Source organism: Pinus tabuliformis, chromosome 9 (assembly GCF_031772625.1).
Source record: "Pinus tabuliformis cultivar Carrire ecotype Pingquan chromosome 9, CPIR1, whole genome shotgun sequence".
NCBI lineage: Eukaryota > Viridiplantae > Streptophyta > Pinopsida > Pinales > Pinaceae > Pinus > Pinus tabuliformis.
Window position 1 is genome coordinate 1,060,885,713 of NC_142307.1, and position 17,608 is coordinate 1,060,903,320.

Below are 17,608 nucleotides of genomic sequence, written 5' to 3' on the forward strand. Positions count from 1 at the left end.
TCTCCAAAGCTTTCGACAAACTCAACTGGACCTATATTAAACACATCTTATTAGCATTCGGCTTCAATTCCACCTGGACATGATGGATCATGAATCTCATTTCCTCCCCCTACTTCTCCATCCTTCTCAATGGATCCCCCTCCCCTCCTTTTCATCCTTCTCGGGGTATTCATCAAGGAGATCCTCTTTCCCATTCATTTTTGTTCTCATGGCTGAAGGGTTAAGCTGCCTTCTTCACTCTGCTACTACTTCATACTCTTTAAAGGGCATTTCGCTGCATGGTCAATCCCCCATTACTCGCCAACAGTTTGTTGACGATAATATGCTTTTTGGCTATCCTTCAGTACAAGAATCCTCTGCCTTCAAACACCTGCTCAATCTTTTCTCAGACGCCTCTGGCACATCCATCAATTCCTCCAAATCTCAACTCTTTTTCTTCCACACTCCCATTCTCAGTCAAAGGAATATAGCCCGGATTTGGGGCTTTTCGATAGCCAAGCTTCCTTCGAAATATTTGGGGGCTCCCCTGTTTGACTCTACCATCAAACATGCCGCCTGGAGGACCCTCCTTAACAACTTAGAAACCAGTCTTTCCTTCTGGACCTACTGCTCTCTCAACATTACAAGCAGAATCATCCTCATCAAATATGTCCTCCAAGCCATGCCTCTGTACCTATTCTCAATATTGGCTACCTTGAAATGCGTTCTCAAGAACATTCACAATCTTCAAAGAAATTTTCTTTGGGTCTCCTCAGGCCACAACAAAAAAAGGGCCCTGGTTAAATGGTCAGAGGTTTGTCTGCCGAAATCAGCGGGGGGATTAGGCCTGAGGGACCCCCTCCACAGAAATAACATCATGGGGGCACGTATATGGTGGAATTGGCTCTCCAAACCACTTACTCCCTGGGGTCATCTATGGCAAGCCAAATACGCTCCAGGCAGTCCTATCGAGGAGCTAACCCGATTCTCCTCTACCACTCCTGGCTCACTAATCTGGAACACTGAAAAAATTCATAGCGCCTTCATTCAAGCGCACAACTTTTGTGAAATCCACTCAGGCAACACTACAAGATTCCTGGCAACAACTTCCCAAACTTGCCTCTCTTTTTCACAAACCCAAGTGGCGAATAACCGTGCAGCAAAATGAGCAAATCTATGTACATCAATTCTGGCAATAAAATTTTTTCCATGGATTTCATCTTTGGAGATCGGCAAATACATGGCAAGCCAATTGGCAAGAGGAAACCTATGATGAGATTGACAACGAGCTCAAACTCAGGAAAATCAAACTATCAGATCAGAAAGATCAATTGAGATGGGGATAAACTACCAAGGACCTGTTCACTACCAAGGAGGCTTATCAAATCCTTTATCAACCTTTGCAGATTATAAAAGATCCACTTTGGGACCAAGTATGGCAACCAAACATTTGGCCTAAGGTTTCTACCTTCCTTTGGCTTCTAAACAAATAAAGGATCCTCACTTGGGATAACCTGCAAAAGCGTGGATTTATCAGGCCATCCAGATGCTCCAACTGCAATCTACATTTAGAGAACATTAATCATCTCTTGGACACTTTCCCATTAGTAGCTCAAATGTGGGAAAGAGCAGCTCAGTGTAATAGAAGATCAGGTAGAAAAGAGTGAGACACAGTAAACACCATCAGAAATTGGCCTCGGAACCCTTTCCAAAGTCCTCTTCTTAATGCCCTCTGGCACCTCCTTCCAGGCTTCATCTATTGGATCATCTGGAAGGAAAGAAACAACAGGATCTTCAAAAATCATAATTCACCTCTTGATACCCTTTGGTTTCTTCTAGGTAGAATCTTCAAGAAACTTTGGCTCTTAAACGATGGCAAGATTCAGATATGCCAGTCCTACCCCAGGAGCATCTCATTCTCGCCAATTGGAACCTTGATCTCACCTCTATAGATCATATCAAACCCAACACCTCCATTCACTCTGAGTTATCTCATTTTTGGTCACCTCTTGCCATCCACCCTTACAAGCTGAACTTTGATGGTGTGGATAAGGGCAATCCTGGGCCAGTTGGCTATGGAGGCATCTTTAGAAATGCGACAGGCTCAGTTTTGCATATCTATCATGGAACATTAGGCAAAGACACCAACAACGCTGTCGAGCTGGAAAGCTTATGGTAGGGTCTATGCATAGCAGAAACCGAAAATTTTCTCCCTCTAGAGGTCGAAGGAAATTCTCAAATCCTTATAGAGGCTGCAATCAGGCTACAATCAGGATCCTCAGCTACAAAAATAGCTTCGAGTTGGAGGCTTCTAAGTAGATTGGAACAAATTGAAGAATGGCTCAAAATTCCTCGCAGCATATCCTTCAAGCACATCCAGCATACAGCTAATAAGGCAGCAGACAGATTGGCTAATCAAGGGGCCGATCAACAGCTCCCATTTTTCTCTGGCCTGTTGAACAATTCCAATGATTCACAACTCAAGCGCGACTGCAATCTCTTGGTGCAACAAGATCTATCCCACCCGGATGCGGGTGTATAATATGGCGTACAGCTTGACGGCGGCGTGGAAGGGAGGCGCGTGGCCCATCACTAGCGCCAACCAGCCTCGCATGAGGATTGAATTAATGAATCAGGACTACAAATTAATTGTTGCATTAATGCAACACCCCACCACCCTTCAGTTCAACAGTATAATTGTAATGGCGCTTTTTTTGTTCTTCATTCTGGCTCCTCCCTTGTGCTTAAGCTGTTCCAGCGAGAATGTCGCTCCTGGCTCTCGAGAAAGATTAGTCCACTATCTAGCTCGGGATCATAACGCTGCCATTCATCAGTGCATCCATCTTCCTTTTAATCAGTCCTACACCTTCCTCTGCAGCTCCCTTTCTATCTCCTCCGTTGTTGTTTGTTCCGCTCCTCTTGCCATCCTCAAAATGCCCAGAACTCGCTCTAGGATGAGCTATAGGAGAGGCAGCTCCCATGGTCATGTCTCTCACCAGCCATCCTCCACGACCTCTGAACCTTCATCTGATGCTTTGGAATTCAGCTTTTATAGATCCCCTGCAACTAGAAGTGGTCATGGTAGAGGAAGAGGGCAAATTATCACCGAAGCTTGCTCTTACCACTCCCAATCCCACATTGCTCGCTTCCGCTACATCTTCTCCCTAGGCTACTCTTCCTTCACTGCGTTAGTCACCATTGAGCTGTGTGAAGACATTGTTGGTTCAGGAGCTGTTGGTTCAGGGGCTGTTGGTCTAGGCGCTCCCTTGGAGCCGACGACAGCAGACAAGAACGATTCCACGCAGACTGAGACTACTCAGCGAAAGGATCCAGGTGACCCAACAAATCTAGAAACTACCATTCACGCTAGTCCTAGTGCTCCTGCAGAGGGTGGTTATTCAAGAAAAAAAGGCCAACCCTCTGAGTCTGAAGATTCTGACCAATTCGGCTGCCGCATTATTGAGGAATTGCCTCCTACCTCGCTTAATGATTGAACAGGTCCGCACCTTCTATTTTTGCTCTGCAGTGGTAAGAAGACGTCTTATCCTCTCAGAATCCAAAGCCATTTATTGTCTCACAATTATCAGTATCAAGTATTTTGCTAATATTGACTCGCCTATTTCCCTTGCGTGGGCGACCCTCTTTAGTTTTTTGGTTACTGTCATAAACACTATCTTACGGCCTCTGTCCTCCTGGATTTTGTATTGGGTCAATAGGTCTATAGGTCCTCATTCGGTCATGGAAAGGCTGCACAGTTTTGAGCTTTTGTCTGGTTCCAAACACTCTATCCCGGTTTTCAGTTACAGTTTCAAGACAAATCAGGTATCAAAGCAAGTCATTGTGAAGGATTTTTGGTTAGGTTTTCAAGTGATATTTTGTAAGCATGCCTTCTTTGAGGCAAGAACTCTCGAGGCCTCTGCCTCTCTATAATTATATTATGTATCAATATAGGAGTAGCCAAATTTCAGGGGGGGGGGAACAAAAAAACAAACAAACAAACAAACAAACAAACAAAAAACAAAAACAAAAAAAAACGAAAAACAAAAAAAACAAAAAAACAAAACAAAACAATTAAAAAGCTTTAAAGTACTTTAAAATGTTTTTAAAATGCTTTCAAAACAATTTAAAATGCTTTCAAAACAATTTAAAATGTTTTAAAAACAGTTTACAATGCTTTAAAAACTATTTAAAACACTTCAAAAATAATTTAAAATGCTTTAAGAACAATTTTAAATGATTTTAAAATGCTTTAAAAATAGTTTACAATGCTTTAAAAACAATTTAAAATACTTTAAAAATAATTTAAATTGATTTAAGAACAATTTTAAATGATTTTAAAATGTTTTAAAATGTTTCGAAAACATTTTAAAATGTTTTAAAAATAAGTTTAAGTGCTTTAACAACAATTGAACATGCTTTAAAACCGTTTTAAAATGTTTTAAAACAATTTAAAAATCTTTAAAGTACTTTAAAATGTTTTTAAAAGATTTTTAAACGCTTTAAAAACAATTTATAATGTTTTTGAAACAATTTAGAACGTTTTAGAAACAATTTAAAATAGTTCAAAATAATGTAAAAACAATTTAAAACACTCTAAAATGTTTTAAAAACAATTTTAAATTCTTTTAAAATGCTTTAACAACAATTTAAAAAACTTTAAAGTAATTTAAAATGTTCTTAAAATGCTTTCAAAACAATTTAAAATGATTTAAAAATAGCTTACAATTCTTTAAAAACTATTTAAAATACTTCAAAAATAATTGAAATTGCTTTAAGAAGAATTTTAAATGATTTTAAAATGCTTTAAAAATAGTTTAAAATTCTTTAAAGACAATTTAAAATATTTTAAAAATAATTTAAATTGATTTAAGAAAAATTTTAAATGCTCTTAAAATGTTTCAAAGACATTTTAAAATGTTCTAAAAATAAGTTTAAGTGCTTTAACAACAATTGAAAATGCTTTAAAACCGTTTTAAAATAGTTCAAAACAATTTAAAACACTTTAAAATATTTAAAAAACAATTTTAAATTCTTTTAAAATGCTTTAACAACAATTTAAAAAGCTTAAAGTACTTTAAAATGTTTTTAAAATGCTTTCAAAACAACTCAAAATGCTTTCAAACCAATTTAAAATGCTTTAAAGACATTTTACAATGCTTTAAAAACTATTTAAAATACTTCAAAAATATTTTTTTTTTTCCCCTAGGGAAAAATCGTAATTTTATTCATGTTGATAAAATTACATTTTGTAGATGCTTGAAGCATATGCAAATGGCTGATCCTGTATTAACAGGCAGCATAACAGAAATAAGAACACAGAATAGTATAAGACTAGAAAGGAATGCAGCAAAATTTATGATAATTGTGTCTACCGGCCTATATTTTCCTCCCTTTTTTCTTCTCCACTTTTCGCCATCCTCCAGTGTTGGCAGTGGGGACAATTATGGCTAGTTGGGTGTCCTCTATGTTCACAGGTTGTTCTTTGTCCGAATCTGATCCTTCGGTACTATTTGCTCGTTTGGCACCACTTATTTCCAGCTGTTGTTCTTGCTGCCACACCATGCTGTTTGGTTCAAGTTTGTGCCCTTCGGTGTTCTCTTCCTCCATTTGTTTCTAGCTTCTGTATATGTATGTGGGTTCTGTGTTTAGTGCCTCCTCCTCCACTGGTTTAGTGTGCTGCCAGCCTTTTGGCTTTTTCTGTTATTTCTTATTCCCCTTTGGCTCCTTACAAGTCTGTGGACATGCATATTGTAGGTGCCCTGTCTGCAAGCAGCTGCGACATCTGAAGGCTGTGTTTTCTTAATCAAGTTGTTGCGTCCACAGTGAGTTATTGAAGTTCAATGTAATATGATCTGGGAGTCCTTGGCTTAGATCCACTTCTACACATATTCTAGCATATGTGAAAATTCCCCGGCATGCTCTGTCCTCGTCTATTTTGAGATATTTCCCTAAGGAGTTCCCAATGGCTGTTAAAGCTTTTCGGTGCTAGAAATGCAGTGGTAGGTTGTGTAGCCTAACCCAGACTGGCATTGTCGATACTACCATGGTATTGGCGTCGAAATCCAGGAACCAGGGTGTGAGAAAGAGACCAGCATTGCCCCAAAACCAGGGCCCCTGGTTAATGGCATTGTCTCGTTCCAGTTCTGTGCTAAATCTGACTATGAAGAATCCCTTAGGGCATAGATATATTTCACAATTGGGTGTCCATGATGTGTAGATCCAATGGTGTAGTGCATCAGCTTTGGGCCAATAACCGTTAAATCTGCATATAACAACATTATGAGTTAGATCTGAGTGTAGATCTATTACCTCTGGCAATGATATAGTTAAAATAGGTGCTTCTGTCTTATGTTCCATGATGTAGGGTCCTGGAATCTCTGGTGTGGATGTTGTTCTATGTTGCATTGGTTCTTTTCCTTTAACTGCATCACGGAAGGAGCCTGGATTTTTTGAGCTGGTTCCCTTGCATCCGCCTCGGAGCCTGAGGTTGAGGATGATGGTTGAATCTTTGTCCACTCCGTAATGCTGGAGCGTGTGTTGGTCCTGCATACAGATCCCTGAGAATAAGAGACTTTGGAGTGCTGCCGGAATTCCCAATTTGTTCTGGATCTGTTTCTTTAACTCCTGGATGTACATCCCTTCCTTGATTTGGGCACAACAGTGTTTGCTGTCTAGAGATCTGATAAATATTTGTTTCAGATCTGATGGATCGGCCTTAATCGAGCCCTGATTCTCCAGATCTGGCGATCGTTCACCTCCTATCATCCGTTTTTTAGTTTCAAGAAACTTAGATTCTGGGCGTGCCTTGGTGGTTCGTGTTCTTTCCTCCCCCGGGCTCTCTGATATCAGATCTGAGCCGCACCTATTCCTTCCTCTTCAAAAATAATTTAAATTGCTTTAAGAACAATTTTAAATGATTTTAAAATGCTTTAAAAATAGTTTACAATGATTTAAAAACAATTTAAAATAATTTTAAAATAATTTAAATTGATTTAAGAACAATTTTAAATGATTTTAAAATGTTTTAGAATGTTTCAAAAACATTTTAAAATGTTTTAAAAATAATTTTAAGTGCTTTAACAACAATTGAAAAAGCTTTAAAACCGTTTTAAAATGTTTTAAAAACAATTTAAAAAGCTTTAAAGTACTTTAAAATGTTTTTAAAACAATTTAAAATGCTTTAAAAACAATTTAAAATGCCTTAAAAAAATTTAAAATGCTTTTGAAACAATTTAGAACATTTTAAAAACAATCTAAAATAGTTCAAAATAATTTAAAAACACTTTAAAATGTTTTGAAAACAATTTTAAATTCTTTTAAAATGCTTTAACAATAATTTAAAAAGCTTTAAAGTACTTTAAAATGTTTTTAAAATGCTTTCAAAAAATTTAAGATGCTTTCAAAACAATTTAAAATACTTTTAAAATAGTTTACAATGCTTTAAAAACTATTTAAAATACTTCAAAAAAAAATTAAATTGCTTTAAGAACAATTTTAAAGGATTTTAAAATGCTTTAAAAATAGTTTACAATGCTTTCAAAACAATTTAAAATACTTTAAAAATAATTTAAATTGATTTAAGAACAAGTTTAAATGATTTTAAAATGTTTCAAAAACATTTTAAAATGTTTTATAAATAAGTTTAACTGCTTTAACAACAATTGGAAATGCTCTAAAATTGTTTTAAAATGTTTTAAAACAATTTAAAAAGCTTTAAAGTACTTTAAAATGTTTTAAAAACAATTTTAAACGCTTTAAAAACAATTTAAAATGCTTTGGAAACAATTTAAAATGTTTTTGAAACAATTTAGAACGTTTTAAAAACAATTTAAAATAGTTCAAAATAAGTGAAAAACAATATAAAACACTTTAAAATGTTTTAAAAACAATTTTAAATTCTTTTAAAATGCTTTAACAACAATTTAAAAAGATTTAGAGTACTTTAAAATGTTTTTAAAATGCTTTCAAAACAATTTAAAATGCTTTAAAAACAGTTTACAGTGCTTTAAAAACTATTTAAAATACTTAAAAATTAATTTAAATTTCTTTAGGAACAATTTTAAATGATTTTAAAATGCTTTAAAAATAGTTCACACTGCTTTAAAAACAGTTTAACATACTTTAAATATAATTTAAATTTATTTAAGAACAATTTTAAATGATTCTGAAATGTTTTAAAATGTTTCAAAAACATTTTAAAATGTTTTAAAAATAAGTTTAAGTGCTTTAACAATAATCGAAAATGGTTTAAAATCATTTTAGAATATTTTAAAAACAATTTAAAAAGCTTTAAAGTACTTCAATTTTTTTTTTAAAATGCTTTCAAAAAAATTTAAAATGCTTTAAAAAGAATTTACAATGCTTGAAAAACTATTTAAATACTTCAAAAATAATTTAAATTGCTTTAAAAATAAGTTTAATTGCTTTAACAACAATTGAAAATGCTCTAAAACCATTTTTAAATGTTTTAAAAACGATTTAAAAAGCTTTAAAGTACTTTAAAATGTTTTAAAAACAATTTTAAACACTTTAAAAACAATTTAAAATGATTTAAAAGCAATTTAAAATGTTTTTGAAACAATTTAGTACGATTTAAAAACAATTTAAAATAGTTCAAAATAATTTAAAAACACTTTAAAATGTTTTTAAAACAATTTTAAATTCCTTTAAAATGATTTAACAACAATTTAAAAAGTTTTAAAGTACTTTAAAATGTTTTTAAAATGCTTTCAAAACAATTTAAAATGCTTTAAAGACAGTTTACAATGCTTTAGAAACTATTTAAAATACTTCAAAAAAAAATTAAATTCCACCCTCTCTTTTTTGACGGGGCATCAAAGGGAAATCCTGGGAAGGCTGGGGTAGGAGGAATTGTAAAAAACACTGAAGGCATATCGAGCCACATCTTTGCTTGGGGTTTGGGGATCAACTCCAGCATTCAAGTTGAGGTTTTGGCCCTCTTCCAAGGTCTTAAGTTGCTCTTGAATTTGGAAATCAAGGAGGCAAACATTTTTGGGGATTCTCAAGTGATAACAAAAATCATGGTGACCAACTCATCTTCACAGGACTTAATATTAGCAAGACTGATATTTAGAATCAGAAGTTTGGGGAAATTGTCCCAAAACGTAAAATACTCCAAGTATTGAGAGACAACAACAAAGAAGCAGATCTTGAAGCCAATAAAGCTGCCCTTCTCTCTGCTGGGGCAATGATAAGAGATGGGGATGAAACATGGGATACAATTCCATAATTAGTTAGCTGATATGTTTTATTGCTTGCTATTGAAACAGTTCGTTTGTACTCTTAAGTTTTAAAATGTTTTAAAAACATTTTAAAATGTTTTAAAATAAAGTTGAAGTGCTTTAACAACAATTGAAATGCTTTAAAACTGTTTTAAAATGTTTTAAAAACAATTTAAAAAGCTTTAAAGTACTTTAAAATGTTTTAAAAACAATTTAAGATGCTTTAAAAACAAGTTAAAATGTTTTTGATACAATTTAGAATGTTTTAAAAACAATTTAAAATAGTTCAAAATAATTTTAAAACACTTTAAAATGTTTTAAAAACAATTTTAAATTCTTTTAAAACGCTTTAACAACAATTTAAAAAGCTTTAAAGTACTTGAAACTGTTTTTAAAATGCTTTCAAAACAATTTAAAATGCTTTAAAAACAGTGTACACTGCTTTAAAAACAATTTAAAATACTTCAAAAATAATTTAAATTGATTTAAGAAATATTTTAAATGATTTTAAAATGTTTCAAAAATAAGTTTAAGTGCTTTAACAACAATTGAAAATGCTTTAAAACTGTTTTAAAATGTTTTAAAAACAATTTAAAAAGTTTTAAAGTACTTTAAAATGTTTTAAAAACAATTTAAAAAGTTTTAAAGTACTTTAAAATGTTTTAAAAAGATTTTTAAACACTTTAAAAACAATTTAAAATGCTTTAAAAGCAATTTAAAATGTTTTTGAAACAATTTAGAACATTTTAAAAACAATTTAAAATAGTTCAAAATAATTTAAAAACACTTTAAAATGTTTTAAAAACAATTTTAAATTCTCTTAAAATTCTTTAACAACAATTTAAAAAGCTTTAAAGTACTTTAAAATGTTTTTAAAATGCTTTAAATACAATTTAAAATGCTTTCAAAACAATTTAAAATGTTTAAAAACAGTTTACAATGCTTTAAAAACAATCTAAGATACTTTAGAAATAATTTAAATTGATTTAAGAACAATTTTAAATGATTTTAAAATGTTTTAAAATGTTTCGAAAACATTTTAAAGTGTTTTAAAAACAAGTTTAAGTGCTTTAACAACAATTGAAAATGTTTTAAAACTGTTTTAAAATGTCTTAAAACAATTTAAAAATCATTAAAGTACTTTAAAATGTTTTTAAATGATTTTTAAACGCTTTAAAACAATTTAAAATGCTTTAAAAACGATTTAAAATGTTTTTGAAAAAATTTAGAACGTTTTAACAACAATTTAAAATAGTTCAAAATATTTTAAAAACAATTTAAAACACTTTAAAATGTTTTAGAAACAATTTTAAATTCTTTTAAAATGCTTTAACAACAATTTAGAAATCTTTAAAGTACTTTAAAATGTTTTTAAAATGCTTTCAAAATAATTTAAAATGCCTTAAAAACAGTTTACAATGCTTTAAAAACTATTTAAAATACTTCAAAAATAATTTAAATTGCTTTAAGATTAATTTTAAACGATTTTAAAATGCTTTAAAAATAGTTTACAATGCTTTAAAAACTATTTAAAATAATTCAAATTGAATTAAAAAGAATTTTTAATGATTTTAAAATGCTTTAAAAATAGTTTACAATGCTTTAAAGAGAATTTAAAACACTTTAAAAACAATTTTAAAATGTTTTAAAAACAATTTAAAAAGCTTTAATGTACTTTAAAATGTTTTTCAAATGCTTTCAAAACAATTTAAAATGGTTTAAATAAAGTTTACAATGCTTTAAAAACTATTTAAAGTACCTCAAAAATAATTTAAATTGCTTTAAGAACAATTCTAAATGATTTTAAAATGCCCTAAAAATAGTTTACAACGCTTTAAAAACAATTTAAAATGCTTCAAAAATAATTTAAATTGATTTAAGAACAATTTTAAATGATTTTAAAATGTTTTGAAATGTTTCAAAGACATTTTAAAATGTTTTAAAACTAAGTTTAAGTGCTCAAACAACAATATAAAATTCTTTAAAACTGTTTTACAATGTTTTAAGAACAATTTAAAAAGCTTTAAATTAATTTAAAATGTTTTAAAAACAATTTTAAACGCTTTAAAAACAATTTAAAATGCTTTAAAAACAATTTAAAATGTTTTTAAAACAATTTAGAATGTTTTAAAAGCAATTTAAAATAGTTCAAAACAATTTAAAACACTTTAAAATGTTTTAAAAATACATTTAAATTCTTTTAAAATACTTTAACAACAATTTAAAAAGCTTTAAAGTACTTTAATGTTTTTTTTTTAAATTGCATTCAAAACAATTTAAAATGCTTTAAAAACCATTTACAATGCTTTGAAAACTATTTAAAATACTTCAAAAATAATTTAAATTGCTTTAAGAACAATTTTAAATGATTTTAAAATGCTTTAAAAATAGTTTACAATGCTTTAGAAACAATATAAAATACTTCAAAAATAATTTAAATTGATTTGAGAACAATTTTAGATGATTTTAAAATGTTTCAAAAACATTTTAAAATGTTTTAAAAATAATTTTAAGTGCTTTAAATACAATTGAAAATGCCTTAAAACAGTGTTAAAATGTTTTAAAAACAATTTCAAAAGATTTAAAGTACTTTAAAATGTCTTAAAAATATTTTTAAATGCTTTAAAAAAAATTAAAATGCTTCAAGAACAATTTATATTGTTTTTGAAACAAATTAGAACGTTTTAGAAACAATTTAAAATAGTTCGAAATAATTTAAAAACAAATTAAAACAATCTAAAATGTTTTAAAAACAGTTTTAAATTCTTTTAAAATGCTTTAACAACAATTTAAAAAGCTTTAAAGTGTTTTAATTTTTTCTTTAAATGCTTTCAAAACAATTTAAAATGCTTTGAAAATAGCTTACAATGCTTTAAAAACTATTTAAAATACTTCAAAAATAATTCAAATTGCTTTAAGAAGAATTTTTAATGATTTTAAAATGCTTTAAAAATAGTTTACAATGCTTTAAAGACAATTTAGTACACTTTAAAAGCAATTTTAAAATGTTTTAAAAACAATTTAAAAAGCTTTAATGTACTTTAAAATGTTTTAAAAATAGTTTTAAACGCTTTAAAAACAATTTAAAATGCTTTAAAAGCAATTTAAAATGTTTTTGAAACAATTTAGAACATTTTAAAAGCAATTTAAAATAGTTCGAAATAATTTAAAAACACTTTAAAATGTTTTAAAAACAATTTTAAATTTTTTTAAAATGCTTTAACAACAATTTTAAATGCTTTAAAAATAGTTTACAACGATTTAAAACCTATTTAAAATACTTCAAAAATAATTTAAATTGCCTTAAGAACAATTTTAAAGAATTTTAAACTGCTTTAAAAATAGTTTACAATGCTTTAAAAACAATTTGAAAAAATTTAAAAATAAATCAAATTGATTTAAGAACAATTTTAAATGATTTTAAAATGTTTTAAAAAGAAGTTTAAGTGCTTTAACAACAATTGAAAATGTTTTTGAAACAATTTAGAACGTTTTAAAAACAATTTAAAATAGTCCAAAACAATTTAAAAACAATTTAAAACACTCTAAAATGTTTTAAAAACAATTTTAAATTCTTTTAAAATGCTTTAACAACAATTTAAAAAGCTTTAGTGTATTTTAAAATGTTTTTAAAATGCTTCCAAAACAATTTAAAATGCTTTAAAAACAGTTTACAATGATTTAAAAACTCTTTAAAATACTTCAAAAATAATTCAAATTGCTTTAAGAACAAATTTAAATGATTTTAAAATGCTTTAAAAATAATTTAAAATGCTTTAAAGACAATTTAAAATACTTTAAAAAATTAAATAGATTTAAGAACAATTTTAAATGACTTTAAAATGTTTTGAAAATAAGTTTAAGTGCTTTAAAAACAATTGAAAATGCTTTAAAACCATTTTAAATTGTTTTAAAAACAATTTCAAAAGCTTTAGAGTACTTTAAAATGTTTTAAAAACAATTTTAAACGCTTTAAAAACAATTTAAAATGCTTTAAAAGCAGTTTAAATTTTTTTGAAACAATTTAGAATGCTTTAAAAACAATTTAAAATAGTTCAAAATAATTTAAAAGCACTTTAAAATGTTTCAAAAACAATTTTCAATTCTTTTAAAATGCTTTAACAACACTTTAAAAAGCTTTAAAGTACATTAAAATGTTTTAAAATGCTTTGAAAACAATTTAAAATGCTTTAAAAACAGTTTACAACGCTTTAAAAACTATTTAAAATCCTTGAAAAATAATTTAAATTGCTTTAAGAACAATTTTAAATTATTTTAAAATGCTTTAAAAATAGTCTACAATACTTTAAAAACAATTTCAAATATTTTAGAAATAATTTAAATTGATTTAAGAACAATTTTAAATGATTTTAAAATGTTAAAAAACATTTTAAAATGTTTTAAAAATAAGTTTAAGTGCTTTAACAACAATTGAAAATGCTTTAAAACCGTTTTAAAATGTTTTAAAAACAATTTAAAAATCTTTAAAGTACTTTAAAATGTTTTAAAAACAATTTAAAATGCTTTGAAAACAATTTAAAATGCTTTAAAAGCAATTTAAAATGTTTTTGAAACAATTTAGAACGTTTTAAAAACAACTTAAAATAGTTCAAAATAACTTTAAAACACTTTAAAATGTTTTAAAAACATTTTTAAATTCTTTTAAAATGCTTTAACGACAATTTAAAAAGCTTTAAAGTACATTAAAATGTTTTTAAAATGCTTTCAAGACAATTTAAAATGCTTTCAAAACAATTTAATATACTTTAAAAACAGTTTACAATGCTTTAAAAACTATTTAAAATAGTTCAAAAATAATTTAAATTGCTTTAGGAACAATTTTAAATGATTTTAAAATGCTTTAAAAATAGTTTACAATGCTTTAAAAATAATTAAAAATACTTTAAAAATAATTTAAATTGATTTAATAACAATTTTAAATGATTTTAAAATGTTTCGAAAATATTTTAAAATGTTTTAAAAACAAGTTTAAGTGCTTTAACAACAATTAAAAATGCTTTAAAACCGTTTTAAAATGTTTTAAAACAATTTAAAAAGATTTAAAGTTCTTTAAAATGATTTAAAATGATTTTTAAACGCTTTAAAAACAATTTAAAATGCTTTAAAAACAATTTAAAATGCTTTTGAAACAATTTAGAACATTTTAAATACAATTTAAAATGGCTCAAAAAATTTTAAAAACAATTTAAAACACTTTAAAATGTTTTAGAAACAACTTTAAACTCTTTTAAAATGCTTTAACAACAGTTTAGAAATCTTTAAAGTACTTTAAAATGTTTTTAAAATGCTGTCAAAACAATTTAAAATGCTTTAAAAATAGTTTACGATGCTTTAAAAACTATTTAAAATACTTCAAAAATAATTTAAATTGCTTTAAGAACAATTTTAAATGATTTTAAAATGCTTTAAAAGTAGTTACAATGCTTTAAAAACAATTTAAAATTCTTTAAAAATAATTTAAAATTTAATTTAAATTGATTTTAAATGATTTTAAAATGATTTTAAATGATTTTAAAATGTTTCAAAAACATTTTAAAAATGTTTTAAAATTACGTTTAAGTGCTTTAACAACAATTGAAAATGTTTTAAAACCATTTTGAAATGTTTTAAGAACAATTTAAAAAGCTTTAAAGTGCTTTAAAATGTTTTAAAAACAATTTTAAAAACTTTAAAAACAATTTAAAATGCTTTAAAAGCAATTTAAAATGTTTTTGAAATAATTTTGAACGCTTTAAAAACAATTTTAAATAGTTTAAAACAATTTAAAAACACTTTAAAATGTTTTAAAAACAATTCTAAATTCTTTTAAAATGCATTAACAACAATTTAAAAAGCTTTAAAGTACTTTAAAATGTTTGTAAAATGCTTTCAAAACGATTTAAAATGCTTTAAAAACAATTTACGACGATTTAAAAACTATTTAAAATAATTCAAAAATAATTTAAATTGCTTTAAGAACAATTTTAAATGATTTTAAAGGGCTTTAAGATAGTTTACAATGCTTTAGAAACAATTTAAAATACTTTAAATATAATTTAAATTGATTTAAGAACAATTTTAAATGATTTTAAAATGTTTCAAAAAAAATTTAAAATGTTTTAAAAATAAGTTTAAGTGCTTTAAAAACAATTGAAAATGCTTTAAAAACAAATTAAAATGTTTTTGAAACAATTTATAACATTTTAAAAACAATTTAAAATAGTTCAAAATAATTTAAAAACAATTTAAAACGCTTTAAAATGTTTTAAAAACAATTTTAAATTATTTTAAAATGCATTAACAACAATTTAAAAAGCTTTAAAGTACTTTAATTTTTTTTTAAAATGCTTTCAAAACAATTTAAAATGCTTTAAAAACCATATACAATGTTTTAAAAACTATTTAAAATACATCAAAAATAATTTAAATTCCTTTAAGAACAATTTTACATGATTTTAAAATGCTTTAAAAATAATTTACAATGCTTTAGAAACAATATAAAATACTTTAAAAATAATTTAAATTGATTTAAGAACAATTTTAAATGATTTTGAAATGTTTCAAAATCATTTTAAAATGTTTTAAAAATAAGTTTAAATGCTTTAAAAACAATTTAAAATGCTTTAGAAGCAATTTAAAATGTTTTTGAAACAATTTAGAACGTTTTAAAAAAAAATTAAAATAGTTCAAAATAATTTAAAAACACTTTAAAATGTTTTAAAAACAATTTTAAATTCTTCTAAAATGTTTAAAAACAATTTAAAAAGATTTAAAGTACTTTAAAATGTTTTTAAAATGCTTTCAAAACAATTTTAAATGATTTTAAAATGCTCTAAAAATAGTTTACAATGCTTTAAAAACAATTTAAAATACTTTAAAAATAATTTAAATTGATTTAAGAACAATTTTAAATGATATTAAAATATTTTAAAATGTTTCAAAAACATTTTAAAATGTTTTAAAAATAAGTTTAAGTGCTTTAACAACAATTGAAAATGCTTTAAAACCATTTTAAAATGTTTTAAAAACAATTTAAAAATCTTTAAAGCACTTTAAAATGTTTTAAAAACAAATTTAAACGCTTTAAAAACAATTTAAAATGCTTTAAAAACAATTTAAAATGTTTTTAAAACAATTTTAAATGTTTTTGAAACAATTTAAAATGTTTTTGAAACAATTTAGAACGTTTTAAAAACAATTTAAAATAGTTAAAAACAATTTAAAACAGTTTAAAATGTTTTAAAAACAATTTTAAATTCTTTTAAAATGTTTTAACAACTTAAAAAGCTGTAAAGTACTTTAAAATGTTTTTAAAATGCTTTCAAAACAATTTAAAATGATTTTAAAATTCTTAGAATGCTTTAAAAACAATTTAGAATACTTTAAAATAATTTAAATTGATTTAAGAACAATTTTAAATGATTTGAAAGTGTTTTAAAATGTTCCAATTTTTTTTTAAATGTTCTACAAATAAGTTTAAGTGCTTTAACAACAATTGAAAATATTTTAAACACAATTTTAAATTCTTTTAAAAATTTTTAACAACAATTGAAAAAGCTTTAAAGTACTTTAAAATGTTTTTAAAATGCTTTCAAAAAAATGAAAATGCTTTAAAAACCATTTACAATGCTTTAAAAACTATTTAAAATACTTCAAAAATAATTTAAATTGCTTTAAAAACAATTTTAAATGATTTTAAAATGCTTTAAAAATAGTTTACAATGCTTTAAAAACAATTTAAAATACTTTTAAAATAATTTAAATTGACTTAAGAACAATTCTAAATGATTTTAAAATGTTTCAAAAACATTTTAAAATGTTTTAAAAATAAGTTTAAGTGATTTAACAACAATTGAAAATTCTTTAAAACCGTTCTAAAATGTTTTAAAAACAATTTAAAAAGATTTAATGTACTTTAAAATGTTTTAAAAACAATTTAAAATGCTTGAAAAACAATTTAAAATGCTTTAAAAACAATTTAAAATGTTTTTGAAACAATTTAGAACATTTAAAAACACTTTAAAATAGTTCAAAATAATTTAAAAACAATTTAAAACACTTTAAAATGTTTTAGAAACAATTTTAAATTCGTTTAAAATTCTTTAAGAACAATTTTAAAAGCTTTAAAGTACTTTAAAGTGTTTTTAAAATGATTTCAAAACAATTTAAAATGCTCTAAAAACCGTTTACAATGCTTTAAAAACTATTTAAAATACTTGAAAAGTAATTTAAATTGATTTAAGAACAATTTTAAATGATTTTAAAATGCTTTAAAAATAGTTTACAATGATTTAAAAACAACTTAAAATACTTTAAAAATAACTTAAATTGATTTAAGAACAATTTCAAATGATTTTAAAATGTTTTAAAATGTTTCAAAAACATTT

The 17,608-nt window shown here is 25.8% G+C and overlaps 1 protein-coding gene across 1 annotated transcript; it reads left to right on the plus strand.

Moving 5' to 3' along the window:
- The first annotated feature begins 208 nt into the window (after positions 1-208).
- LOC149152395 (uncharacterized) lies at positions 209-1,147 on the plus strand. Its single transcript, XM_089443466.1, has one exon. It carries the CDS (start codon positions 209-211, stop codon positions 1,145-1,147), a length of 939 nt encoding a protein of 312 aa, XP_089299592.1.
- The last annotated feature ends 16,461 nt before the right edge of the window (positions 1,148-17,608 follow it).

What these genes read in the sequence shown, in the direction of transcription:
- LOC149152395 (XM_089443466.1), top strand. Translation starts at nt 209, where the DNA reads ATGGCTGAAGGGTTAAGCTGCCTTCTTCACTCTGCTACTACTTCATAC.